This window comes from Myiozetetes cayanensis, unplaced genomic scaffold (genome assembly GCF_022539395.1).
Source record: "Myiozetetes cayanensis isolate MyiCay16 unplaced genomic scaffold, myiCay2020 scf2-11, whole genome shotgun sequence".
Lineage (NCBI taxonomy): Eukaryota > Metazoa > Chordata > Aves > Passeriformes > Tyrannidae > Myiozetetes > Myiozetetes cayanensis.
In genome coordinates, this window is record NW_026087411.1 from 7,913,525 (window position 1) to 7,941,485 (window position 27,961).

The 27,961-nt window shown below is 35.9% G+C and overlaps 2 protein-coding genes across 4 annotated transcripts in view; one reads left to right on the forward strand and one right to left on the reverse strand.

The window, feature by feature from the left end:
• The window catches only part of MACROD2 (mono-ADP ribosylhydrolase 2), a 1,470,694-nt gene that overhangs the window by 508,227 nt on the left and 934,506 nt on the right, over positions 1-27,961 (reverse strand). The window lies entirely within an intron of this gene.
• The window catches only part of KIF16B (kinesin family member 16B), a 132,283-nt gene that overhangs the window by 54,747 nt on the left and 49,575 nt on the right, over positions 1-27,961 (forward strand). For 2 of the 3 annotated variants that reach the window (XM_050314957.1, XM_050314959.1), the window contains exons 13-23: positions 6,151-6,270; positions 6,809-6,860; positions 8,062-8,199; positions 11,515-11,597; positions 11,797-11,885; positions 18,321-18,353; positions 18,697-18,750; positions 20,144-21,499; positions 24,951-25,109; positions 25,945-26,050; positions 26,635-26,685. In XM_050314957.1, coding sequence (XP_050170914.1) covers positions 6,151-6,270; positions 6,809-6,860; positions 8,062-8,199; positions 11,515-11,597; positions 11,797-11,885; positions 18,321-18,353; positions 18,697-18,750; positions 20,144-21,499; positions 24,951-25,109; positions 25,945-26,050; positions 26,635-26,685 — 2,241 coding nt within the window. The remainder of the gene's footprint in view (positions 1-6,150; positions 6,271-6,808; positions 6,861-8,061; positions 8,200-11,514; positions 11,598-11,796; positions 11,886-18,320; positions 18,354-18,696; positions 18,751-20,143; positions 21,500-24,950; positions 25,110-25,944; positions 26,051-26,634; positions 26,686-27,961) is intronic. The other variant, XM_050314958.1, reaches the window with a different exon arrangement.

Below are 27,961 nucleotides of genomic sequence, written 5' to 3' on the forward strand. Positions count from 1 at the left end.
TGTTTTTCAAAGTCATAGTCATAACTGCCTTCTTCCCTGTAAATCTCTTGGATTTTAAATAGTCATTTCCTATTTAATTAGTATTTATCATGTTGTCTGTGGTCTCTGATTTCTTCTCAAGCCAGCTGAAGCATTTGACCCTGGGACATAGAGGGAATGATTTCCTTATTTAGGTAGTGAGGAGATTAGAATTTAAATACAATAAAAATGCTTATAAGAGGATGTGATGGAAGTGGTGAGAGAGAGGAAGGAAGTTTTGTAGTTGTGGATTTTTTTGGGAGTTGGTCTTGGAGCCCATTTTTGGGCTTAACCACATTTAATGATTTCTTTAGATGTGTTAACTGGTGAAGTTTTGCTGATATTAAAGCTAATTTGTCTAGCAGAGCATCTCACAGGGGATGGGATGACTCTCAGGATTAGGATAACAGGAGGGTGACTGATGGTAAATAGTTTGCATTGCAAAAGCATCATGACTAGAAAAGACTTAGTGCCCTGTGGAAGAGGAGGAGGATGGTGTGAGACTTCATTGTCACGAGATAGTGTGCCCCCATGGAAAAGACATGAATTTTGGAACGGTCAGACACAAGTTTTGTGCAGTGAGCGGAAAAGAGGGATGTACATGGTGCTGGCAAAATGCACGTTGCACTGGGAACATGACATAGAAGTCATCAAGGTCAAGGAAGATGACCTTGAGAGAGGATGCATTAAGCAACAAGGTATGGTGAGCCTGGTCATATCCCTGCAGGAGATGCTTGGAGTTTAGCTTGGTATAACCACAGCAAGGACAGTGGATACCACTGCTGTCAGCATCAATGAATAAATGCTGGAGAAGGATAATAATTATTTTAGCTGAATGTCAATAGTGATGCAAAGTACACCACTATAAACTGACTATTACTAAGTCAGACCAAATATTTGAAACATTTTACTTTGTATAATGGATGAGAGCCTGAGTGTAATCTATAAAATTATTTTTTATGGTGTTTGGGCACTGCACTTGGTGACATACAAGGTCACTTTCAGTTCTTTCTCCTCAGATAGAAGAAACGCTGTTGTTGTTTTAAGCAGAGGTAAAATTCCTGAGGTTTTCCTTAAATTACAGAACTAAACAAGTGAGCTTTCTTGTGTTCTTTGTAGGGCTTACTGGCAACTTTACTAAATTTTTACTATTCTCACCTCTTAATACTGTGAGTGCAACTTTAATAGTTGTCTGTCATCTTTATAGATATAATAATTAGCATGCAATGCAGTTAAAAATTCAGAGGAGTAGTCAATCTGTTTGTGTAGCACTTTCGGAAGAATTATATCTAGAATTATTGAGATAATTTATGTAAATAGAAACAGAGGTCTGTCTGTAGTGTATTCCTCTTATAGCCTGCTATTTTTAATCCATCCAAAACCTCACCAAACATTAGGACTGTACCATCCAAATGATGGGAATAAGCTCTGTGTAGGTTAAGTAAGGTTTAGCAGCAGTCCTCGATTTTGGAATATTGAACAGGGCAAGGGGATAGCAATTCTTCCCCAGGAAACTTCTCAGGCTTTCTGTGTCTGTGGTTCTTGGATTTAGGGAACCCCAGGAGATGGATACCCTGTGCCTGTATCCATAAGAATCTCTCTTCCTTTTCTCACCATTTCTCCAGTTCATTTCTTGCAGCCATGGAAATTATTGGTGTTTGCAGCATCCTTCAGTTTAACAACAAGGGGCTGCTTTTTGGTTTTAAACTCCTGACGAATAATTTTCTTTTCTACTCCCTTGTATGGAAACAGCAAGTGAGAACTGCTTGTTTGGGAATTCCCTCACTTGAGTTTTGTACACATTCATCATGCTCCTGCCCTGCACTTATGTCTCATTTCTTCTTTTTTTGGAAGTGTTAATTCTGGAAACACAAGCAATGTAGCCTTCTCAGAGCACACATGCGTGAATGTGGTTTGAGCTGGGCTTGCCTGGTATTGGCATATCTTTGTTGTAATTCATTGGTACAGCCCTCAGCTTCCTGGATTTGTCCAGAACCTCTGCAATGGAACTGTGATTTTGAGCCACGTAGTCTTTTGCATTTTTGGGATGGAGAATATATAAATTTATTACTTCAACGAGAGAAGTTTTGGATTTTCACCCATCGTGATTATGGCGTGACCAACCGTGACTGCTTCATCCATATTTCCTCTCTCTGTTTACATAACCTCTTTAATGCCATGTATCAACTTTTTCAGGAGTCTTTTAATTCTGAGCACTGTGGAATATTTTTTTCTCTAGGTATGAAACCTTTGTTTCCAGTGATTTAAAGGGAATGCAAAGTGTACTGAATACATAACTGGAGAAAGACCCAATTAAGAATCAAGAACTTCCCCTGTGTGCAGTTTACGTCTGTACATTTTATAGAGAGCTTAATGTTAGCGCCAGGCCACTGAGTATCATCAGACATTTTTGTGAACTCACGATATAATAGCATATTTTGAATAAAATCAAATGCACCCAAAGTACCTGTTAGCATAAGAATTTTCTCACATATAGTCTGGTTAAATATTAATGCAAAGACTTTTGCCATTGCACGTTTTTACCCATTATTTCTTTAATTTGGTGTTACGTGGTTTTTTGCATAATTTAAATGCAGACATCTGAACATTATGCTGGCTAAGTAAACTGTCATGTTTTACTGAAAGTGTCTGCACAGTGTATTCTCAGGACTGTGTGCCAGCAGCTAACTGTTCAATATTTAAATAAAAGAATTGCATTTTTGCACTGGAAAGGGTGACAAAAATTAAACTCCTCCCAGAGGTTCTGTTCATTGAAAGGACAGTGCACTAATTATATGTCCCTTTGTTATGTGCTGGGCCAGTAGCAGCATAACATTTCCCTCTACTGGTAGATTGGTCAAGAAATATTAGAAATGTCTTTTGGGCTTACTTTTTTTTTAATTTAATTAAATATCTTATTGACCAAAAATAATCTATTTTTGAGGTTCCATTTTTGTGTGTGTACTTAAAGAAATCCATTTGAAGAAATCCTGTGTGTCATAGGGATGGTCTTTATCATGGGTAGTTTTGTATGACGACGATGAACTCTTTGACTCGAGTAAGTCCTTTACACAAAGGTTTTGTTGTTAAACTACCAGATCATATCTTAGCTGCCAGCTTAGAGGTGCCACTGCATCAGTTAATACAGCAAACTTAATACATCAGTGCAGAAAGGATGAGATTTCGCAGTAGCTTTTATATCTCTCACAGAAATGTTAATGAATTAACTGTATCAGGATCTTTGTCTGCTGAGTCAGAGCTCAATTCAAAGAGACCAGAATTTTAATATACGATATAATCCCCTTACTTTAACTTTGACTCAAGTAAGGGTTTTTTTGTGTACTGACTCAGAATTATCTTCTGAGTTTCTGCTCTTCATATGACTCCATTTGATCTGGCAGCTTCCAAAGAAGAAAACCTTTTCTTATTCCTCACACAGTAGCCATTTATATCATCTGGAGTGCTCCTTTGTGGATAATACTTAGCTTGCTTTATTTTCCACAGGTTATGAACACATCTTAAATACTGAGGCAGCATGTGTACATTTTTCTGTTCAAGGAGAATTCAAGCTAAGATGGATGTTGTACATTCAGCTTTCTTAAACTGTACCTTGAGATTTTAATAAATTTTCTGAATTAGTGTTTTTTTAATAGGGACAGTGACCTTTCCTGCTCTTGTCACTTGACTTATGGATTCGCTTCTTCTTAAAACTGTTGCACAAATGAAAGTGAATCAGATAATGGATTAAACTTAATCTTTACCTTATAATAGCTTACAGATCTTCAATTTATTTCAAAAGAGGACTGTCCCTCTTCAGAAACATCCTTTCTATGCTGTTGAGGTTGAAAGAGGTGCAATTTGGCTATTTCTTTCTGGCCTTTTTCTCCTCTTTCCATCACAATGACAGAACAGAGTAATAAAGATCTATTGTTGGTGACGTTTCTGTGATTTCATTTTGGGGCAAAAGTGCACGGTTTGGTGTTGGAGGTATCCTTGCAGAAGCTTTACAGTGTGGAATTAAATCTTAAACTAAAGTTTAGGAGTCGCTTCAGGTATCTGATTAAGATTCAGGATTTTTAGTAGATTGTATCTGAAGACAACAGCTAATTTTGAGCCTCTATTAAAGAAAAAAAATATTATAGTTAATCACATCCACTGTCTGCTGCATTTATTATAAGACTTCCATTAACAGGATGCATTCTGTGCGTGAATGGTAGTCATTTACAAAATAAGGCTTTAGAAACTCAATTAATTTGTGTTCTTTAATTTTAGATCTGAATAAATAAGCAACCCATCTGTTTTAAATCACAATTATACATGATTAATTTCTGATTATAGTAAAAACTTGTTAAATATTAAAAGCCTGGAAAATGAAGAATCATTTTGTTTCTTTATTCTTAATTATTTGTTAGCTATTTTTTCTCAACCAGTGATAATTTCTTTTTCTCTTGGGATGTCTGCTTTTCCTCAGTCAGGGATGTTGGCAAGTGATTTGTTATGCTGGGGAAAAAAAGTTTAGCTTTTAATATTTTATCAATTCCATTGGGCTGAAGGTGCCAGGAGTTGTATAACCCATCACCAGTTCTCAGGGTCTTAAGTCTTCACCCTCGTCCTATGAGAACATTATAAATTATGTATAACAGGAGATGCTACTCAATAAATATTTAATATGTGATAGGCATTTTTTACTGAAATTACTTGAACAATTAATTAAACTGTATTTTTTGGCTTTATGATGTGACACTTTTATAATATCAAGGAATACCTAGGTTCAGTTTGAATGTCAGAGAGCTGCAGGGCAACATGAATCACAGCTTCTTTCTTTCTTTCTTCATGAATGCTGGAGAACTTTTTAATTCATCCATGACCAGACTAAGATTTCCCAGTTTTGTTCTGGAGTGTCTTCACTGTTGTGTCATCATCTTGTCTTGCCCAGATGTATCCATACTTGGAATTTTTTAGCCAGTATCAATTTTGACAATGTTTTGAACTGTGCAGGGAAATGAGATCTTACATCTGTTTTCTTCCTTTAGACTTGCAAGTTGCTGTACTTGGGAAAATACATATAACAATATATCTGTTGTTTTTTCTTACAAACAGTGTGGTGTCTTGGTTGGTGCTGGAGAAGGCATATTGATGACTTGGAAAAGGAGTAGTCATGCAGCTGTCAGAAAACTTATTTTCCATGTTTACTAGCACTGGGAGAAAAGTGTGCTCCTTATAATACACAGAAGCAATACTTGCTGACGTTGCCTCTCCTTCATGGATTGTCAGGGCTTAGCTCTTTTATGGAGAAAAACACATTCATCTTGAAAGATGGTGTGTGTATACACGTTCACAGTCTCTGCTGCTGTTATATTCCAGGCCTAGAAGCCAATAGGATTTTGTTTCAACTTGAAAAACAAACTTTATAAATACTAAAACTTATTTCAAAGCCATGATTAATTTTTTATTTATTACACAGACTGTCTGTTCTGTACTACATCATACAGTACTTTATCCAAGGTTGAAGTCTCCCACTTGTAGCTGAGTGATGCTTCATCCTATAGATTGCTGTACAACGTGGCCCAAAGGAATTTTGAAGAATTGAAATTATGTGCTGCAAATATTTCTTACATTTATATACTATTGGCAATGCTTCCCTTATATTGGATGATATTTTAACTGCTTAGGTTTACCGAGTTTTCAGGTGTCTGGAATTTTTATTGTGCAAGGTTTGGCTTATTTAAAGGACTGTCAGAGAGTTTCCAGTTTTCTGTTCTTTAGCTGTACTGAATTCTGAGGGGTTTTAAATTCTCCTTGCCATTATGCAAGGTGGTACATAGTTTGCTTTTAAACAACTTTGCTTTGTTACACTCTCAATTGATCTTCCTTATCTGGTGTAATTCAGCTGTTTGTCTGGTTTCTTTCAAATAACACCTTCACAAATTTCCTGAACACCGAGCTTGGAATGCTTAATGGTAATAAAGAAGTCACGTTTAAATGTAAACCAAAAAAAAAAAAAAATTGTAAAATACCTGCTCTTTTTCTTGATGTGATATTACAGAGAAGTTATATTAAATGTGGTTTAGAAAGAGAAGGAAGAGGGGTATTTCTTGCACATCCTAATAAATAGACTTTTGTCCTTTACAGGAACAAACCTTGGCTCTGAGAAAAGAAGGGATAGGTGTTGTCTTAGATTCTGAACTGCCTCATCTCATTGGCATTGATGATGATCTTCTCAGTACTGGTATCATCTTGTACCACCTGAAGGTAAATACACATCTGTGTTTCCATAGCCTTTATGTGCCTTGTGTTTTTCTTCAGCAGAAAAATTGTATGGATTTGCTGTCTAAATGTAGGGCTCATTACATTACTATGGTAAGAAAAGCTCCTTATGTTTCTCTGCTGTAGTAAGAAGAGCTCTTAAGAGGTTGCATCTGATTAAATTAAAGTATTTTTTAATTTACTGCTTGGGTTTATGCTGAGGATCAACTGGTTAACCACAGATAGGTGTTAACATATTTTTACCTGTCTATTTAGTTTGTCATTCATCTCACTATAAAGCTTGACCTTGAAATCCAAATCTAGATTCCTTGACTCAAAACTTTGAAGGTGGTTCTGCACAGGACAGTTGAAACTAGAATTTACTAATAATATTGTATAATAATGACTGAGCATTCTAAAAATGCTACCTGATTATTTTTTGCATGTATGTTAAATATATATTTCATTCAATTTAATCTGAGAAAGTGGAAGGGTAAATTATATCCTTGAGGGGGAAAATTATCTGTGTTTCTCTCTTAATTAGGAGGGCCAAACATATGTTGGCAGAGAAGATGCAATGACGGAACAGGATATTGGTATGGAGTTTGGCTTTTTTTTTATATTCTTTCTCCAGTTGTTTTTCCTTCTTCCAGCTTTCCAATATGTGAACCAATAAGGTTCATATTTTTTCCCTTTTTCACTTAGTTGTTGTGTGTTACTGTGTATTTAATTTTTAGCAAATCTGAGAGATGAATTACATGGGATTTGCTTCAAAGAGCATGACTTCTAGAATAGCTTGTGGGCTTAAAATTTATTCATATACTTCTTATTAATTTATTTCTTACTTCTCTTGAAATAGCATCCTGTAAAAATACCATCCTTTCTCATACAGCACCTACTACAATCACTGCAAAATCATTCTCTTAACCTTTGTATTATGATAGTACTGTTATATTATTATACCTAAGACAGTCTTTGGACTTAAGATTTGAGTTGAAAAAAAATCTGGTAGTTGGAAAAAATCTTCTTATTCACTGTTTCTGAAAGCAACTTACTGCCAGACCTGGACTGTCCTGTCACATGTGTTCCTTGAAGGCAGTTTTATTAAGTAAACTGTATCCTTTAATTATTAGGTAAGAGACTGAGAGTCAAATAACTTAGTTTGGTGTATTTTTGTGGCTCAGAAGTTGCCCGGATTTGAATTACTATAACAAATTCCATGAAGCTACCAAACTTACATTGCTTTGGGTTATTAAATAATACACATAGAGATAATCATACATTATTTATAGAAAAAGTGGAAAGTAGCATAACTGATTGATAAAAGGCCTGATAGAACATAAGAACTTTATTTCAGCTGATTTTCTTGTCTACAATTGCATATTATACCCTGTCTTTTCACACTTAAGCATACTTGCTTTAAGGTCAGGAAGCTTTCCTTATTTCCTGGTGGAACTGCTCAAAAAATATCTCTCTACAAATAACAAAATTTTACTTTTCTGATTTTTCTTGGAAGGAAAGGAGCATTTGCTAACCAGGTGCCAAAGCACAGATGGAAAGAACATTACACCAAAAAATGCAAAAGCAACCCAGCACACTTCTTTCCACTGTAATAAGACAACGAACAGAGTCAACATTTAAGGCATGGAGGGTATGATGAAGGAAGGGAGTAAACACTGTCCAGAATAAAGCGAAAATATACTCTCCAATATGTAGTGCAATGTGTTCTTAGTAAGAGATATCATGCTAATCTTATTAGTTTTGAGGAGAATAATTATCTTATTTCTTTGTGTTCAGTTCTTCATGGCCTTGATCTGGAAAGTGAGCATTGCATCTTTGAAAATCTCAATGGCACTGTGAACCTCATCCCGCTGAATGGAGCGCAGTGTTCTGTGAATGGTATTCAGATTACAGAGCCCACACACCTCAACCAAGGTATTACCCAGCCTGATGTCACTTTTCATACAGCCTCTTTGTTTCTTTCTGGCAGCAGCACTGAAAAAATCTGCCTGTATATAAAGGGGTTATTGTTTAATTAATTTTAATTTCATGTCTTCTCAACTACAGCCCCAAACCATCAGGAAAACCACGGAGTTTTTCTCCTGTCAAAGAATTGCCACTGGTGAAAAGAGAATTCTTTATTAATTTCAACTACTTCATAATCTTGAGTATGATGTGATAGTTACCCTTTGATTTTGTTTGCTTTTACACAAAGGGAACTCCAAGCCAGATGTCTTACGTTGCTGTAGTGTTAAGAAAAAGATCTCTATAGGACTAAAATAATGTCAGAGACACCCCTGCCCCCCTCCCCGAGCTTCAGGTCGGTCCTACTTAATACTGTTGCCAAATCCGCTTGTACAGCAGGAGATTGAGCTGGAGTATCTGTTCTCTGCAGCTGTAGGGAAATGACAAAAAGGGGGAGGCTAACCCTTAGGGAGGAAGTTTAGAGAATTATAATTTTAATATAAAAGCTTTAAAATCTGGAAATGAAAAAGCAGCCAGGACAGCTGGGAACAAAGATGTATTGTGTTGGCCTGGAAAATACTGACTGACAAGTGAGCTGGTGAGTGCTGCAGCAGAGGTTCAGGGTGTTTTATCTTCCAGGAGCACCCAGAATATCTTCCCATTCAGCAATGAGCTGAAAAAGACCTGTTTAGGAGTGAGCTTGTGGCAGGGCTCAGCTGCTGAAAAACAATCTCACTTCCCGTTCCTGGAAAGAAGCTTTCAGACTAAGCCTAACCTAACAAAGGAAGGATGTAGTGTTGGACAAGGGGAGTCTTGCACCTTTTGTGAACTCAAACAAGTGCTGCCAAAGGCTGCTTGCAGAAAGTAAGGACTTTTGGTGTAGAGAGGGGACGTTGGGTTTGTTTGGGTTTGCTTTTTGTTTTTTTTTTAAAGTGCCAATTTTCTCGTGCAAATGCTTTTTTCTATTACAGATATGAAAAAAATACAAACTACCAACCCCCTTGGTCTTAGGTTTGGGTACATCCCATGGATAAATTGTTAACAATAGAAACATTGGCATTAATGGCAAATAACACTGTAAACAATCAAAATTGGGTTTCAATCTCTAGTCTTTATTCTACTGCATTTCAAAGGCACTGAAGGTTCGATGTGCCTCAAAAGAAAGTAGGAGTTTGGATGCTATTTCTCTTGTTCAGATGCCTGTCACAACTTTGTTTGTGTACTGTGAAAAGTGGAAACATGACTTTTTTTTTCCTCAGTGGAAACATGACTTTTTTTTCTTTAGACAGAATTTTGGAACTCAAAAGAGAGGAGAGGAGAGGAGAAGGATGCTTAGGGTTATTAAACAGTGAAAATAAGCTGCATAAACTGACCTTTTGTGTGTGTAACCAGACTGAGTCTGAGAGGAAGGTACTAACTGTGACATTAGGTGTGCAAAACTGATCACTAGTTTAATGACTTGTGCACAATCTGTGCATCCTGGCTGTGTTAGCATTTAGTTTCACAGCATGAAGTGCCAGCCTCCTTAAATATCTGCTTTTAGGTGATGCTGATTAACTGCTGATATATTTAAATGTTTCCGTTTATCATTAATAGCTGTTCATTTGAATATGTGTTAGATTTTTACACTGTCATGGAGTTTAAAAAAAAAAAAGAGGCATGGTAATTAATTACCACTTCCTTCTACAGATTACTTCTATCATTTTTGAATTCTGGCTAATGTGGCTTTTTTTTGTAAATGTAACCAAACTACAATATTTTTTTACTCCTAAGAACATATGGTAGGGTTTCTAAAGATAATGGAATTAGTATTCACATTAATTAGAGTTTGTCCTTTTCCTTAAATATATCCTCACCTTAGAACAAGTTTTCAGGTTTTTGGGCCAAACTGTCAACCCTTCTGTACTTTAAAGAGAAATCTAAGAGTTATTCCTGTGATCTATCATCTGGGATTGACTCTCGTGTGCTTGCTGTTAAGTCTCTCTCTCCTGTTTTCTCTTAAATTTATGAAATCAGAAACAAATATCCATGACTATTCATTCTGAAATTTTAATTATTTAAGTTTCTTCTTAGGGAGAAACCTCTAGGGAGGTTTACAATGCTTACAGTTATTTTTATATTCATTTGAAAGTAACTGCAGGGATTTCATACAGATTTGTGAAAGGTAATTCTTTCTAAGATAAGACTGAGGTAAATTGTTCACGTGTCCAAAACCGAGCTTTTGTGTAGACAACAAGAAGTGCTGTAGTGCTTTTTGCCACTTATTTGCCAAGACTGGGTGACCTAATTTGAGTTGGTATGCTTAATTAAGCTGATTTTAAGAGAAGCATTCCTTGCTAAGGACAGCATTTCATTTCAGATGGTAAGAATTCGTTTGTGGTTAACAGTTTTAAGTGGAGCTTTTTCATACTGTGAGTGTAATGGAGTCCTTTTTCTTTTTTAAAAATGCCTCGTTACTGACCGACAGATCAAATGCTTGATTCTGTGGTGCTGAACTTGGAAGACTTCCATGTTATGACAGTAGTGAGACATCACTGACAATGTACTTCTTAGTAGGGAAGTATTAATCTTGGTGCCATTGTCTTTAAAATATGATAAGGATTGCTCAGAATCTCATTATTTGTGACCTGTACCTTAACTGATTAAATACAATAACAGATGTGCGTTGAGCAATATGAATTATTCAAGGTTCTTCCCTCAGAAAATAGCTGTTGGGTATAAAAGTCTAATAATCCTGTTTTGAGTGACAATAAACTTCAGTGTTCCACAGAGAGAAGTAAAATGTGAGAGTACAAATAATGGAGATCTGGAGCTTTTAACGTAGGTGAATTCAAACCTGACCATGATCAGTAGTGGATGGACAGGTTTGTTCTTGGTCGCATCTATGGATGTTCCCATTGGATCTGGTGTCTACTCCTGGCTTCCAAAGTAGCACTGTTGAAGACAGTATAGATCAAACTGGGGCAGCTACTTCCTCTACCTATATTTATTCTTTGACTGAACTCCATGAACATGATTGACCTTTGTGTCAGTCATATTCATACAGTGTGTGAACATGGTGTGGGTTTTTGTTTTTCTTTAAGTAGGAAGAGGAAGGAATGGACTGTGTATATTAGTTAAGGTAGCTGTGACTATACATGGATACACACTTGCATTGTCAAAATGCATTTTCATTTTGTTCTTGCTTAATGGAAGTCTTTGCTTACATGTTGCGTGTCTGAAAAATTACATGGTACTTTTGGGTACAGAATGCTGTCAGTGAGTGGTGTGTGTTTTTCTCATCAGGTGCTGTTATATTACTTGGAAGAACCAATATGTTTCGCTTTAATCACCCAAAAGAAGCCGCCAAGCTCAGGGAGAAAAGAAAGGTGAGATTAAATCAGCGTTTGGTAAATTTAAATCTTTTCGCAGTTTTCTTTCTAATGTAGGCATAACTGGATTGTTGTATATATGCCCTTTTTATTTGCTTCACATACTTTAGTTAATATTTCATCAAGTGAAGCAAACTAAGAGTTTATGAAAGTATCATTACTTGTCTAATAAATTTATTTTATGGTCTGTTGTTAGAGTGGACTGCTGTCTTCCTTCAGCTTGTCTATGACAGATCTTTCAAAATCCTGTGAGAACCTGTCAGCAGTTATGCTTTATAATCCAGGGTGAGTATATTCTAAAATGCAATTGTTATAATTCCAACCATTCTTCATTTTAGCTGTTTGAAATGTTCCAAAAACATTATGACTCAAGTTAACTGTTTTTCCTGAAAAAGTGCATTGTGAACTGAAAATTAAGATTTCTTGAGTTCATATATTACCAACAAAAGCATAAAAAGGCTGAGAAATGGCTTGTGTTCTCACCTCTGTACCTCTGAGTAGGTGGCCAAGTTAGGATATGGAAAAAAGTTTTATTATATGGTTACAATAACACAGAATGCTTATTGTAGAGAAGCTGTTTTTAATGATTTTACCACTGTTCTTAAATGACTTACAGAGAATTGATGGTGTTTTGTTCTAATTTTTTTTTCCATCGCTGGTGTTTTGAATTGAGTGTGAGATGAGGCACTTTAACCACCTATGTGCTTTTGAAAAATTGGCTGTAAATTGAATTATAGGCTTGGATAGTGCAGCTTTATTCCCGAGTTTTACTGTGGGGTTGCTCTTTATCCATTAGAATTTAGGAAGATTGGACAGGTAATAATAACTTCAAGTTGAACGATATCTAAATAACAGGGAGTGTGTGTAATAACACTGCTTCAAATGTGACTGTTACTCTTTTGCTACTGAGCTACCCATGGAGATCTCAAGATAAATTACGTCTTATTTTGAGACAGAGATGGTAAAGAAGATGAAAAAAAATATATATGCATATTTTTCTATTTCTTTAGCTCTTCAAATAGCTCAGTCTAAAAACTTACAGTGACAGTTGCTGGTATGTTTTCCATGAGCTGGGGAAAGTTCCTGGCAGTTGTTACCTCTGGTTATTGGTCAGCTATCCTGGGCTTTTCCCTGACTAATAATGTTATTCTGCTACAATATTATGAATAATTGTATTATACTGGATAGTACTGACTTTGACTTTGCTGTCAGTATAGAGTAGGACAGATTGTTTTAGCACTGCCTTGCTGGTCTTTCAGATTTTCAGCAAAATGCAATGACATGGGCAGGACCCAGCTGAAGGTGTGCTCAAAAATGATTTCCCAACCCAAGAAGTCATCCTGTATGACTTCACATAATGCCAAATAGTGCCTTATAGAGAGGATTTGTCTAGTAAACCTTATTTAAAAAAAAAGAGAGAGAGAGAAAGTCTGGAGAGTTACTTGATTGTCTCTGATGGAGTGGATTGCAGCAAATTCTTCTTTTTCCTAGATAAGTTTTAGGGAATATAGCTTTTTTTTTCTTATCAGTTCTTGAAACATCTTGCTTTACTTTTCTGGAAATTAAACATTATAGATAATATAATTAGATTGTCAATGTGTGCAACAATTTTTAGAAACATTGCCATTTTTCCTTTTTAACACTTCTTGTGACTTTTACATTCCTTTGTTGGGTGTGATTATGAGAACACTTTTGCTGTTGAAATTTAGGATAAGATTAGGTGAAATACTCATCATATTCCTGAACATTTCATGTCTGTGTTTTATTAAACTGTAAACTATAAGCAGAGGGTTAATTATTGGTATTCTCCTGCTAGTCTGCATTCAGTTAGTTTGTGAACTGTCTTGGAGGAATAGATATTTTGTCCTGCTTAATTTGTAAACACAAGAAAGTCATATTACATAGGGAATGCAAGTCACTTGTTTGTGAGCAATAAAACCTGTCTGAGGTTGTTTCATCATCACTGTTATGTGTGTTTTTCTAAGTGAGGAAGCTTGTGAATCCTAGAATTGTTTGGGTTGAAAGAGACCTTTAAAAGTCACCTACTTCCAACCTCTCCTACAATGAGCAGGAACATCTTCAGCTCAACGAGGTTGCTCAGAGCCCCATCAAACCTGATCTTGAATATTTCCAAGGATGGGCATCTACTACCCCTCTGGGCAACCTGTGCCACTTTTACCACTGTCATTGTAAAAAATTTCTTCTTTATGCTTATTCTGAATCTGCCATTCCCCCTTGTCCTATAACAACAGCCCTGCTGCAAAGTCTGTCCCCATCTTTCTTATAAGCCCTATTTAAGTACTGAAAGGCTGCTATGAGGTCTTCCCAGAAACAAAAAAAACCTCAACCCTGGGAAAAAAACTCCAACCCTCAAATGTGACTGTTTTTACTTCTTTTATAACTGCTGCCGAGAGAAGGAAGGCTCTGACGTTTGCACTGCAGTTTAACTGAGCCCTACAAATCAGTAGAAGAAAGCATCTTCTATAATTGATGCATCTTTATGGGCAGCAATTTGGTAACAGCAACTTTTCAACTTAGGCTGGGATTCCATGACAATTTTAAATTTATTTATGTTGATACTAACACTGTTAGTTGTTTTTTTACTATCTCCTCCTTTGTGACAGCACTTGGGTTTTCCTGATCATGTCATGATGTTGTCCTGAGATGTCATGTCCTGTCATGTCATGAGAGTGCAGAAAGTGTTACTTTAGTGGAACAGGAGATAAAAGTTAAAGAAAAGAATATGTTTTGAATAAAACAGACCCCAAGCTCTCTACTTCTAGCTAAAAATGCTGCTAAGCAAGTGCAGTGCTGCAGCGATTGTTCTTCTGAGTGGTGACTGTTCAGCCTGGATGAAACATTCAATAAAACCTATCTCTGAGTATCAAAAGCAGGGTAGTTGTACCCAAGAAGTTAGGTGGGGTTGAGCGTCTTGCATTCTGGAAAAGTGCAGATGGAAAAGAATATCCTGCACAGAATTTGGTTTGAACCTTTTTTTTTCAGCAGGGACAATAATATGAGCTTTTACCACAATAAATTGGAGTATCACTTATCAGTATAACATGATGCTACACTGCCCACCACCAGTGCAGGCAGTAGATTCAGTACTGGCCTTCTGGGGTTTTTTCTGTGCAGTGTTAGTTTGCTGACTAGCATTCTGCCTATTGTTAATTTGCATTTTCAGGACTGCTTTTTCTTCCAGTCTCAGTATTGATAAGCTAAAGACCAGTGGCTGAATTTGCAATTTCTGTAGGTTGCAATAAAAGCTTGTAAGATCTGGCATCTTTAGCAGTCAATGGCAGAAGAGCCTGTGGGGTATTACCTTCAGTTGTGAAAGCAACATGAGGATCTTGCTTACTTTTCCATGTGAAAATCAGCATTATCCTTAATAGTGTTTTCAGATGGTCTTTTGTGTGTTGGGTTTTTTGTTTGGCTGTTGATTTCCCATATGTGAAGACAGTTGCATAAAATTTTGGCTTAACATGCAAAATTCTTTGTTCTGCTTGTTCCCAGTCTTTGTCTTTAATCTGGTGTCATGCAACACTGCTTCAGATAATAAGCATTGGATAAAATAGAAATTTGCACATAGATTTATGCTGAAGATTTCATTTGTGGGCCTTTTGTTAGCTACATGATACTGCAGCTATAAAACTACTGATGAGAAACCTTGATCTTGTCATGGATTTAGTATGGGGGCTTTTGTTTTGTTTGTTTGGGGTTTTTTTTAAATTAATCTCATAAATTGGGCTACTGAATGGCATTGTAACATCTTTGTAGTTCTGCCAGTCCTCAGTCTTTCCTAACAGATGTTGTACCAGATTGTACTTTTGTGCTGTGTAAATTAAACTACTGTAGTACCATGCTAGTAGAACTGACTTCCTTTCTCCGCAGCTTATCTACACTGCTCTTATCACTAGATATGACACATTTTCCAGGAAAATGGTGTCTATTTAATTCAACACTGATCAGATTAAGTTCCTTTGTGGTAGATCTACAAAAGAAGAAAGAGTGGATTCTAGTCTTTAATATCTGTATGCTTCTTTTTAATTTCAAGCTAATATATTTTTTTACTATTCACAATAGTGCTCACATTAATAAAGGGAGTAGAGGTTATGTGAAAAAGATATTTATTGGGATAGACTAGACCGGAAAGCATCAGTCTGGCATCTGTGCTTTGTAAAACTGCCAGTGATTTGCTATAGCCAACGATTTTGGGGTTTTTTTTTGTGTGTGTGATGCTGGGATATTTGTTTTTACTAGCTTCTTAAAGAAACAACATCTCTGCCATCAGGCCTGTCCTGCCTCCCCAGATTCTCTCCTGTCCTGAAATAACTTTGAGTCCACAATGAGTTTGAAGCAAATATCCCAGAGATAATGGTCTCAAAAGTGGTGAATTCCTAAATATATTAAGAAAACAGGCAGCCAGCTGAGGAAGACAGGCAACATTTTTACCCCTGAAGGAATAAAGGCTGCAGTGTGAACACCTAGAGAATGGAGACACTGCGAATAACCCCATGGCAGGAGAGCCTTCAGTGGAGCTCAGACTATCTTAGGCACCACCAGGCAGTGACAACCCTTCTCTTCATAGGAGTATTTATTGGTCTAAAATGGATTAAATATGCATTTTTTAAATGCCTCCATGTTTGGAGGCTGCGGACTAGGGTGTTGATGATGTTGATGATTCATATTTGGCTCTGGGAAGGAGCCCTTTTCACTGAAGAAAGAACCACTTTTGCATAGTTCACACCTATTTCCTGAACAAGGTTTTGAACACTTCCAGCTTCATTTCAGTGTAAGGTAAAACTGATTGTTGTGACACCCTGTTGAAGATATTAGGGACAACTCCTCCAAGAGAAAATCATGGAGTTTTTAACCACTGACCTGTTTTTATACCAGACTGATTGCTGTGATGGCTCATTTTCCATGTATTAGATCTCAGTCAAAAGTTAGTTACCATTTTTATGCTTATATAAAATATATCTGCCGAATTACATGTTTTATAGGACAATCAAAATACCGAAAGGTTTTTGCTCTGGGTTTTGCACATTATGTTACCTGATCTGAAACATTTTACTTCATTATGGCTTAACCAAGCGTGGGAATACACTTAAATCATTCTTTGCCAACTGTCTAAGCAAAGATGGTCGATGTCTGACAGTGCTCAAAGGACACCTGCATTTCCACAAACCAGAGCTATATTCACTGGGGTCTGTATTATTTTGGACTAAAGTAATGTTGAATATAGTGGCATTTGTTAGCCAAACCCTAGGCAAGAAGTGATAGCTAACAGCCCTGAATTCCAGTAGACCATAGCCAAAGGGAGAACTTTTGAGGTATAGCTTAAAAAAAAAAAAGGTGAGGGAAAACCCAAACCACGTGGTAACCATTAAATTAAGTTTTTGCTTTCTGAAGGCCCCCTAAGATTGCTTTCTGATCTCTTCCAGCACTTTGTGGGTTTTGCATTGCTGCTGCAGGAATTGTGATCAAATTAAAAATACTAAGTTATCGTCATCTCTCCTTGGGCTGTAGAGTGCCCATCTTAGTTTAATGCAAATGTGAAAAGACTCTTGATGAGACAGTTAACATGAAAGCTCTGAATGGCTGGAGTTGTGTATGAAAATCTACCTTGGCTAATCTCTCAGGGATTGTAGAAGGCATTTTTTTAAATTTTTTAAAATTTGTGAGAATTTGTGAGAATTAGGGAAAAATGGAAATTGCTAAGCTGGTCATTCTGCAATATGGCAGCTACTAGAAAGATACCACTTGAGCATGTTAGGAATCAAAGTTTATTAAAATAGCTTTATAAATGTTAGTTATTTGTGTACTTTTTGCATATTTCCAAGGGCATTTTTTTTTTTACTGTAGACATTTCTATGATTTTAGGAAGAAGTATCAAAAATACTTTATTTTTAAAAACCTGTCTATATAATTGTGATTACGTTGTCTTAAATTGAAGTTTGTCAAAAACTTGTGGTGCAGTCTTGCATTTTTTTCCATGTTTATGAACTGTTTCACTAACCTGCACGTCCTTAAAACTGTAACGTGCCTGAAATAAATGAATATTTGTGTATTTGGTTGAATAATTTAACATATATAGGTTCTCTTTGCCATTTTTAATATTTATTGTGAATAACTTCCTTAAATAAAAGGTAAATCTTTCAAAGGAAATTAAAATAAGAAAAATATTTACCTACAACTGTAATAAAAACTGATATTAAAAATTACATTAAATGCTCTCCCCTGATTAATCAGATCCTTATCAAACTAAATACATTGAAATCTCAACATATTTTAAATAAATGGATTTTAATTCTGTTCAGTGCTTTAATGTTGCACTTGGGGGCTTTTCAACTCTGCTGATGGCATCCTAGTAATGTTTTGGATTTTTCTTTTTCTTGGAAGGAAAAGGAAGAACTGCAAGCATCCACTTGTAGTTTTGTAGCACTTTCCCTTCTCTGAAAATGGCCAAGTTAATAAACCATAGGGTGATGAGCATCGTTTTAACTATCACTGACATTTGAAAAATGTACTTAGAAAGAACAATTATTAAAGTTTTACTTCTGAGCTGTAATGTGATGAATGTTCTATGATTCTAACCAATTTAACCTCTAACAAAACAATCTGTTGTTGATTTTGAAGCATTCTGTACTGCTAATATGTTTTTTTCTATCAATTCCTTTCTCAATTGATTGCTCTGTTCCCCCCTGCCTCCCATGGCAGTCTTTTCCCTGTAAAAGGACCGATCTGTCTAAGGTAGAGAAATTAAATTTCTATATATTGATTGCCATGTCTGCATGTAGTTAACTCAAAAGGCTATGCTAATCATTTATATGTCTCTTTAAACTTTCCCTTTTAAATATATTCTTTCCCCAGAAATTAATTTATTTTTCTGTTTATAGTCATGTCAGGCAGCATGATATCTAATTTGTAATCCTAATGAAGGAACTATTTTCTGCTCTTGTAGAAACTAGTTTTATGAAACTTCATTTGTATCATTGTTACCATCTTCTAAACAGAGATTGAACTGCATCATATCTTCCTATTTTTGTGATATTCAGGAAATAACTTTTTAACTGTATTCTTTTTTTTAAATCAGGCTAGAATTTGAAAGACAACAACGAGAGGAGCTTGAAAAATTAGAAAGTAAAAGGTAACGTTATTCTCTGTGGTATTTATGTGTATCTCTACGTACACATTATAGACTCATTTAAATCACTAATTTGGGATCATGATGTCACTCAGCAAGCAGAGGATCCTGAATTGCTAAATTGTAGTTAATTGTGATTTTTATAAGCAAGGAAACTCTGAAACACAAAGATATGAGGAGGATAGATTGTACAAATCTATTACCTTTGCTCTCAATTTTTGTGGTTTTATTTTAAAAGACTGTAAATTACATTCTTTATTGATTTTTTTTTTTTTTAAGTTTAGCTGCCTTTAGATTGATTCGTGATAGCAGAAACTCACATGTTGCACTCTGCTTCTCTTACTTAAAACTGTGGTGTGGAATGGACATACTAATAATGCCTATCAGAACATTATTTGGCTATCAGTTTGAAGTAAGAAGAAAGCATTGTTGTCAGCTGGCAAACTGAGCTGACCATTCTGGCTCTCATACCTGCTAAGATTTTGGAGGTGATAGCTTGGGCCTTGTTGCAGATCCCAGCACTGATTACATTCATACACTGAAAGCCATTCTGCCATCTCAGCTTTAGATGGCTTGTCCCATTTTGAAAGAGCTCTTTATATGGTTGGACTAGGTGATGTAAACTCAGAAAACTCCTGAAACTCTGAAGCACTAAAAGATGTTGTTCAGCAATTGATGCCACATAGGATCACTGATATTTATCCCTTTTGTTATATTGATGGGATTTGAATTCAGATTGTGCTGAAATTGGTTTGCTTGTGGTTTAATTTATCTGACTTTAACTTCTCACAAAACAACCAACTGACTTGCAGGTTGTCTCTACTTGTATTGTGGGGACAGTGGTGACCTTCAAGTCTGTCCCAGTTTGGAATGCACTTAGAACCTTTAAAAGAGAGATTACATAGGACATAGTAATTTGTCTTATATTTTATAATCCATTTATCAATAATTCAGTTGGGGTCAGAGAAGACACTGTTTAAATTCATCTGTTGGCTTAAATTTGGTAAGGCAAATTGCTGATCAAGTTCTTTTATACAAGTTTGTGTGTATGAGAATGTATGTGTAAAAATATCTGTATTTATTTTTCACTGTGTGCATGAATGTGCTCTATCAATATTTTTATTAGATTTGACAGAACTAATACAATCTTAATTTTCTACTAACAAAAGTGCTATGTAGCATGTCTTCCTATAACTTTATACATCCACAACTTTTTATGTTGACATAAACTATATGAGTCTCTTTTCCATTTGTTTCATGCATTGAAGTCGCTTCCAAGCACTGTAAGATCTCAACCTTGGGGCAAAACAAAACTATTAAAGAAAGAAATGGTTATATATCTACTGGAAAATCCTAGACCAAACCTTTTTAACTTCATGCAAATGTTTTACTGCAGGAAACAAATAGAAGAGATGGAAGAAAAACAAAGATCTGACAAAGCAGAACTTGTAAGAATGCAGCAAGAAGTAGAGTCACAGCGAAAGGAGACAGAGATAGTTCAGCTGCAAATTCGAAAACAGGAGGAGAGTCTGAAACGGAGAAGTGTTCACATTGAGAGCAGGTTAAAGGATTTGCTGGCTGAAAAAGAGAAATTTGAAGAAGAGAGATTACGGGAACAACAGGAGATAGAGCTTCAAAAGAAAAAGCATCAGGAAGAAATTTTTGCCCGGGTCAAAGAGGAGTTGCAGCGACTACAAGAGCTTAATCATAATGAAAAAGCAGAGAAAATGCAGATTTTTCGTGAACTAGAAAGACTTAAAAAGGAAAAAGATGAGCAATATGTTAAGCTGGAGTCAGAAAAAAAAAGACTTGAAGAACAGGAAAGAGAGCAAGTGATGCTTGTGGCTCATCTAGAAGAACAGCTTCGAGAGAAGCAAGTCATGATAGAGCTCCTGAAGAGAGGGGATGTGCAGAGAGTTGAAGAAGAGAGAAGAGACCTTGAAGATATTAGAGAATCTCTATTGAAAGTCAAGGAAGCCCGCTCTGAAGGTGATGAAAACCATGAGGAATTAGAAAAAGCACAGCATGATTTTGTAGAGTTTAAAAGGAAACAACTGGAACAGTTGACCATTTTGGAAAAAGATTTAGTTCAGCAAATAGATCACCTAGAAAAGGAAATAGCAGATGAAAAAGGGGCTCTGGAGCACTTAAAATTTGCACACGAAGAACATTTAAATCCCAAGAGAGATGATGAGCACTCTGTGGATCCCATACTTAAGGCTGAAGAAGCTGACAAGATAAAACCAGTGGAGTACAGGCTCCAATCTAAAGTACGCCAGCTTGAGTACCTGAAGAGTAATCATTTGCCAGCTCTGCTGGAAGAAAAACAAAGAGCTTCTGAAATCCTTGACAGGGGCTTGTTAGGGTTAGATAATACTCTCTATCAAATAGAGAAAGAAATAGAAGAAAAAGAAGAGAAGCTTGCCCAGTATAGAGCCAGCACAAATCAGCTGCAGCAGCTTCAAGAAACCTTTGAATTCACAGCCAATGTAGCTCGTCAGGAAGAAAAGGTTCGGAAAAAGGAAAAAGAAATCCTTGAATCAAGGGAAAAGCAGCAGAGAGAGGCTCTGGAGCAGGCTGTTGCTAAGTTAGAAAGGAGGCATTCGGCTTTGCAGCGTCGCTCGACGATCGACTTTGAAATTGAGGAGCAGAGACAGAAGCTGGCCACCCTGAACAACAGCTGCAGTGAGCAGGCAGGGCTGCAGGCCAGTCTGGAAGCTCAGCAGAAAGCCCTCGAGCAAGACCGAGAACGGTGAGTCCTGTGGTGGCTTCTGTTGATTGGACCCTACCCAGAGAAGGTGAATCATTTTATACCTTAGATGTTGAGGGCATGACTTGTTCCGAGTCCCAATATTTGAGTTTCTCTGTGAGTTTCTAGTAGTTTGCCCAGAACTGAAACTCTGTGTTGTTTTTCAAGGGGTTCTTGCTCACTCATCGATTTCTGTTGTGTTCAGAGACTTATCCTGTCCTCAGCAGGATATTATTTGCATTAGCCAGCACAGTACTTTAAATTGTTTGACAAAGCTCAGACAACCTTATGTTCTGCCCTTACAAAAAACAGACCATCTAACAACTTTTCTTCTCTTAAAATACTTCTGTATAGCATTTTGTTTCTTTATTAGTAACAAGTCAGATGTTTGTCAGGGCTTGGAAATGAATAGTTACAGTGGATCTGCCAGCTATCTCAACTGGTGATGTACTGAACACTTCTAGTATTCACAGTAAACAGGGGTAATGTTTAATTTTTTTATTACTGGTTTCAGGGCTAAATAAAAATAAACTAGCTATATATCTGTGTAAAGTTTGATGATGCTTTTTAAGGTTATTGGAAAATACACAGAGGCTTTAATACTGCCCTGTGTGATGACAACCCCTTCTAGGTACAGAAGCAATGTCATCAGTTATACACATGATTTCTGGTAATATGACATTCAGCCCAAGTGTGGGAAGCTCAGACAAAAGTGATTCAGGTGGGGAAGGATCTTTGTGTGGAAGCAGAGGAAAAAAATCTTCTGTTTCGTTTTTGGCCTGAGTGAAAATCCACTGGGATTAATGTATTTAGTCCCTGCAGTACACAAAGAGGGCAGAATTGTAATTTTTAAATGTTTTATCTGATTTGCTAATACTGGAGCTTTAAAACTTGTGAATATTGGTGAAACAATGAAGTGATGTTTTTTTCTTGAGGTAGCATTTGTCATTTGCTTTTTTAATATTTCACTAATTATATGAATCCTCTTTCATAAACCTTTGAAGCAGATGCTTGATTTAAAAAAAACCTATGAAAACAAACTTGCCTATAGCCATATTGAAGAGCTCTTCTGGATTCCTTTCCTGTTAAACCACTATCAGAAGAGAACAGTTGCTTTTTATACACTGTGTAGAGATCACTTTTTCAATATTTATAGCTACATTGTTTGGATTTTAGTTAAGCATTTTCAATACTGATTTATCATTTTGTAGTAGATATTGCCATTATTTTCCATAATTGCCTGGGACACAAAATCTCATTTTCTGCACTAAGCACCTCGCTCGACTAAAGTGAACTATAAACAACTTGAGGTTCCACAAAAATAGACTGCTTAGTTAGCCCTCAAGAGATTGCTGTGTTGTGTGATAAGTGAAAAAATATGTTGAAAGCTAGAAGACTGAATTTTGGAAAAGACACCAAGGAAGTGAAAAGATTTATTTTCTTTTCCTTGTTTTTTTCTTGTTTACTTTAAAGTCCTCCTGCACAAGCTAAATAAAACTTTGAAGTCTTTCAGTGAATAGCCCGTGGGCCTGAATAATTCAATTCAGAATGTTTTTGTGAATGTTGAGGCAGAAGAAAAATTTTAAAATATGTGATAGTTTGTTAAATGTTTCAGGTTACTTGCTTTTGTGCTTGAGTTTACATTGCACACTACATGATGTAAGCATATGAATTATATATGTTTCTTATTGTTTATCTAGATCCCATTATGTGATGATATACTCTAGTTCAGTGTTAGCTCTCTGAAAATGTTTAAGTGCAATATTCATTTGATATGCTACAAGACTATAATTTCATCATACCATGTTTTGGTGGGGGTTTTTTTGTTTGGTTTGTTTTGGTTTTTTTTCAGTTTCAATCATATGTAAGCTTAAATTCTTTCACCTACAGGCATGACCCCTAAAAAGATAATTGGAAGTGAGCTTATCCTGGGATATTGCATACACATTTTGTCTTTACTGGCAGAGGTTTGGGGCAATAGAATGAACATAAAGCAACTTTAGAGTCATCTTTGAGGCAGTGGGATGCATCACTCACAAATGGCAAGGTGCAGTTTGCCATTCTTACTGGTGGATGCATCACAAGGCTGACTAAGCTCATAGCTATAAAAAGTGATACCCTTTCATATTAGGATGTTTACAAACCAAGAGATAAGCTTTGTTCCTTTAATATAATTCTGATTTTTGTGCTTAAATTGATTTTCCATAGATGCAAACACTTCACTATATCCAGCAGCCATCTACCATCCACTTCCCCTCAGGACACAAGATTGTTTTGCTGCTAATCAAAAGAAGCAGATGGCTTCTGGCAGTGCTGCGAAAAGTACTCTAAAAATGAAGTAACAATTCAGCCTAAGACTCAGCATTCATAATCTCTTTAATTTTCTTTTAACCCCCAGGATGGAATAAAATAGTCATAGCATTGTACTTCAATTTAGATATATACAATTGTAGGAGAAGTGGTAGAATCCCAACTTTGCATACTTTCCCCTGTTTTTACAAGAATTTCTTTTCTTTTATTATTTGATTTTTAATTAACCTCTAGAAAAACAATTACCTTTAGAGACAAGAGTTGTAATGAAAGTGGGGGAGATTATTACTGTGTTACTAATCTAATCTCAGCTACATTGAAAGTGAAAAGGGTGTTCTGCAGTTTACTTTGTTATCATATAGTTTAATTTGACTGATAAATATTGCAAGAAGTGCTTTTTATTTCATACAAAATGCCTCAGGCATTTTCAGTCAAAAAATTTTTCATATTGTATTCTGTGCATAAATTTGGCTGGAATGAAATATATTTGTTAAAGAAATTGGTTAAAGAAAACAAGAAATCATTCAAAAGATGATTTATTAGGTGCATTTATAAAATAAGTACTAGATGTTTTATTTTGTAAGTATGTTTTCAAAAATATATATACAGATGGAATAACTGGAAAATAAAATTTATGTGTATAGTACAGAATTTTAAAGATTTTCTTACAATATGTTTTGCCGCATCAGTGTTTTAGATATTCTTTGGGGTTTTGTGTTAGTGCTTAGTAGTTCAAGTTTTTAATTTTCTTCCCCTTCATTTCTTCATTTACTTCACACTGGAAGGTAATAAATGAGGTAATTGATATAGTTCTGGAAAGAGGAAAATTTATTCAAGTGATTCTAATAGATAGGTTAGGTCTTATGAATTAATATTTAATGTGCTAAGTTAGATACCTTTTGCATTGGAAGGTACTGAAGTTGTTTTATTCAAGTTAATACTGCAGTTGGGATGTGGTTTTGAACTGTCTCTTTTCCTATCTAAATATGCTTAAAGAACAATTATGATTTTTAAACCTTCATAAATATTAATACCTACAATCCTACATACATGTACAGTTTAAGTACTTTACTTCCCATCAGAACCATGAAAATCAACTCTAAACCAAAGCAAATTACATCTTAAGATATTTTTTTTTTTGTAGCCTGGACCAGGAAATTCAGCAGCTGAAGCAAAAAATATATGAGGGTGATGGTGCTCAGAAAGGAAACCATGGAACATTGGAAGAGAGGCTCTCCCATAGCACTTCCCCTTCCAGCCCTGCAAAGCCACAGCCACCCCCTGCTCCTCTAGTTGATGATAGGTAGGTAACATTGCTTCCTGCAATGTTTTGGTAGGAATACAAACAAAAGCTTTTGAAAAGAAATATTTTGCAACACGGTTCTGCCAGGGTTGGATTTTATTTAAGTACTGTAATTGTACTGAAGAACTAGTCTGGAAGTAGAATTTGTGTGCTGTATTCTACTATAAATGACCAACAGCCTAATCTGTTGTTCCTGTGCAGTTTGTTTTAGAATAGAGCGTTGGGAAACTGTAGGCTAAAATGTATTTAAATTGTTGTTGTGTTTACAGTCACTTATCTATATGGCTTTGCTTCATATACACTTAAGGCAACAAAGTAAATTAAATTATCCCAAACCTTTTTTAATAGGGCAGCTGCCTGGTATCACTAAAATCTGTTTCATCTGTTTTTGTTACCCTTACATGTGCAGTTGTTGGTATCAACTCCTGGAACATTTCCTTCTGCTTGAAAACCAAACCTCTGTTAGCCCAAGTTGCTGATATCACAGCAGTGGTAAATGCAAACTGTGAAGTTACTGAAGATGATCCCAGCCTTCTAGTTCTCCTTCATCACTCTTAGTCTCACTGCCACTTACATGTAGAACTGTACATGGAGCAGTGGCTTAACCTGTGGTACATTAATTTGTCTAATTGTGTTAGTAAATTGTTAACCTTTGCCTATTGGAGAAACACTCGCTCAAAAAGTCCAGAGGGATAAAACAGGTCTAACGTTAAGCCTGCTAATTAAGAGCTGTGCAGTGCTTAGTATTAGAGGCATTTCAAAGAGCTCTTTAGTCTGTCTTAACTCTTACATAAAATACACTCTTTTTACACACACTCTCTTCTGTATCTTGCAGGATAAATGCCTTTATTGAACAAGAAGTGCAGAGAAGGCTCCAGAATATTCATCATAAAACTGAGGATAACAATGTTAGTGTGGCCTGGTCTACAGAAAGTTTAAAGGTGAGTAGAGATGGGTGGGAAATCATGACTTTTAATGGACTATATGAAACCACAAATTTAGTTTTTTTGTTAAGTAATTTTCATGTTTTCCTATGTTTACTTAGTTTGAATTTACAAAAAAACCCAAAACAAACAAACAAACAAAAACAAAAACAAAAAAACCAACCAGTAAATGAAGGACGTCAGCTTTTAGATTTTGATCATCTTTTTATTTCCAGTGGCTGGTTTATGTTGTATTCTGTGGGGGTTTTGGCAGGGAATAATGTGTAAAAGGCAACAGGAAGTTTTCAGATAAAGTAAAATTCTTCATTTTATGTCAGGAAAAAATGTGTTGATAAAAATGAATGTTATTCTGGATGGAATTTTATACTTGTAAACAAATGCCCATTCAAAAACTGGTGATCTGATTAATCTGAAGACTGGGTTGATTGACTTCTAAGCCAGTGGTTTTCATAAATATTGATTAGAAAATTGTTATTTTTGTCTATTAAAAGGAATGTCTTTTCCTCTGAATACTTTTAAATGAACTTATACAAGAAAGGCACTCTTTTTTTAATAATCACCTGTACCTTTTTTGTGCTTAGGATAATGAGAGGCTTAATAACGGCACCATTCAACGCAAGCTGAAGTACAAGGTAGGTCATAATTTGTCAGAATGAAATGGTTGTCTTAAATTATGTCATGCCCTGTAATTAAAATTCTTAATGTTTAGCTGCATAATTAGAATTTTGAATTCACGGCAAGATTAATGGCTAACAGACACGGCAGTGCATTTTTCCAGCTGGAATTAAAGTGATTATTTTTTTTCAGATTGGATCTAGCTTTTTCCTTATTTGAAAGGTGTGGTGTTATTGTGGATCTCTCTCCCTTGTTTTACCATGATTCTTAATTTGGAACAGTATCCCTTTCCTTATTTTTAGAGGAGAAAAACATTTAATGAGGAGAGATTGTCTGAATTCAGCATATACTTGACATTTTTGACTCACAGTGAACTACTGTAATGGTGTCTATAATATTAGCACAAAGAATCAGGCAAGTTTGCCTGAATCCTGTCGTGGAGGATTCATACATTGTATTCATGTATTTTTAAACTTAGGCTTATGTACCTCCTACTATATTTGCTTGTCTAACTGTTGCTTGAAACACAGTTATTTTCGGTGAGTAAATCCTAAATACCTTTATGGATTAAACCTTAGCAATGGGAGGGCTGCAGCACTTCAAATTTGGACTTTTTTGGACTTTCACACTGTCATTTTTAAGCTGTATTGACTTTTTGCACTCTCTTGACTAGTATAGTGTTACTTTTTTGTGTATGTGTGGGAAAATACTGAAAGGGCTTATAACTTTCTGTATCACCCTTTGACTTTCCTGTGTTTTTTGAGGAAAGCAAATATAAACCAAGTGAAATGGATACTGTACAAAGAAAAAGCAATGGTGGGCTGGGAAGATCAACCATTCCTGAATCAGATCTCAATCACTTCTGTTAGATTTTGTCTCTCTCATTTTGAGAGATCATACCAATTTTGAATGATTGCTCAAACCTAATCAAAATCAATCCTCAGTTTAAGAAATGTTCAGATCAGAGGATTTTACAAGGATGTTTCTGTTTTCTTCTTTTGAAATTTTTAGCAGAAATGTCAACAGTGGCAGCCACACTATGGCTTTCCATTTCTCTCTAAAGATGGCAATTGTGCTTCTGAGTTGCATGGAGAAAACACAGGAGTAAGAGACCATAAGAAACAGAAGGCATATACAGAGATGCTGGATTTATTTTCCAGTTCTGGGAGAAGCTCCTCCTCTTTTACATCAGAGAAGGCATTTCAGAATGAAAGGAGTAATTCGGAACAGGAGATCTTTGCTTGTCATCATGACATTAAAAGTAGTTTAATTCACTCTAAAAATACTAATACT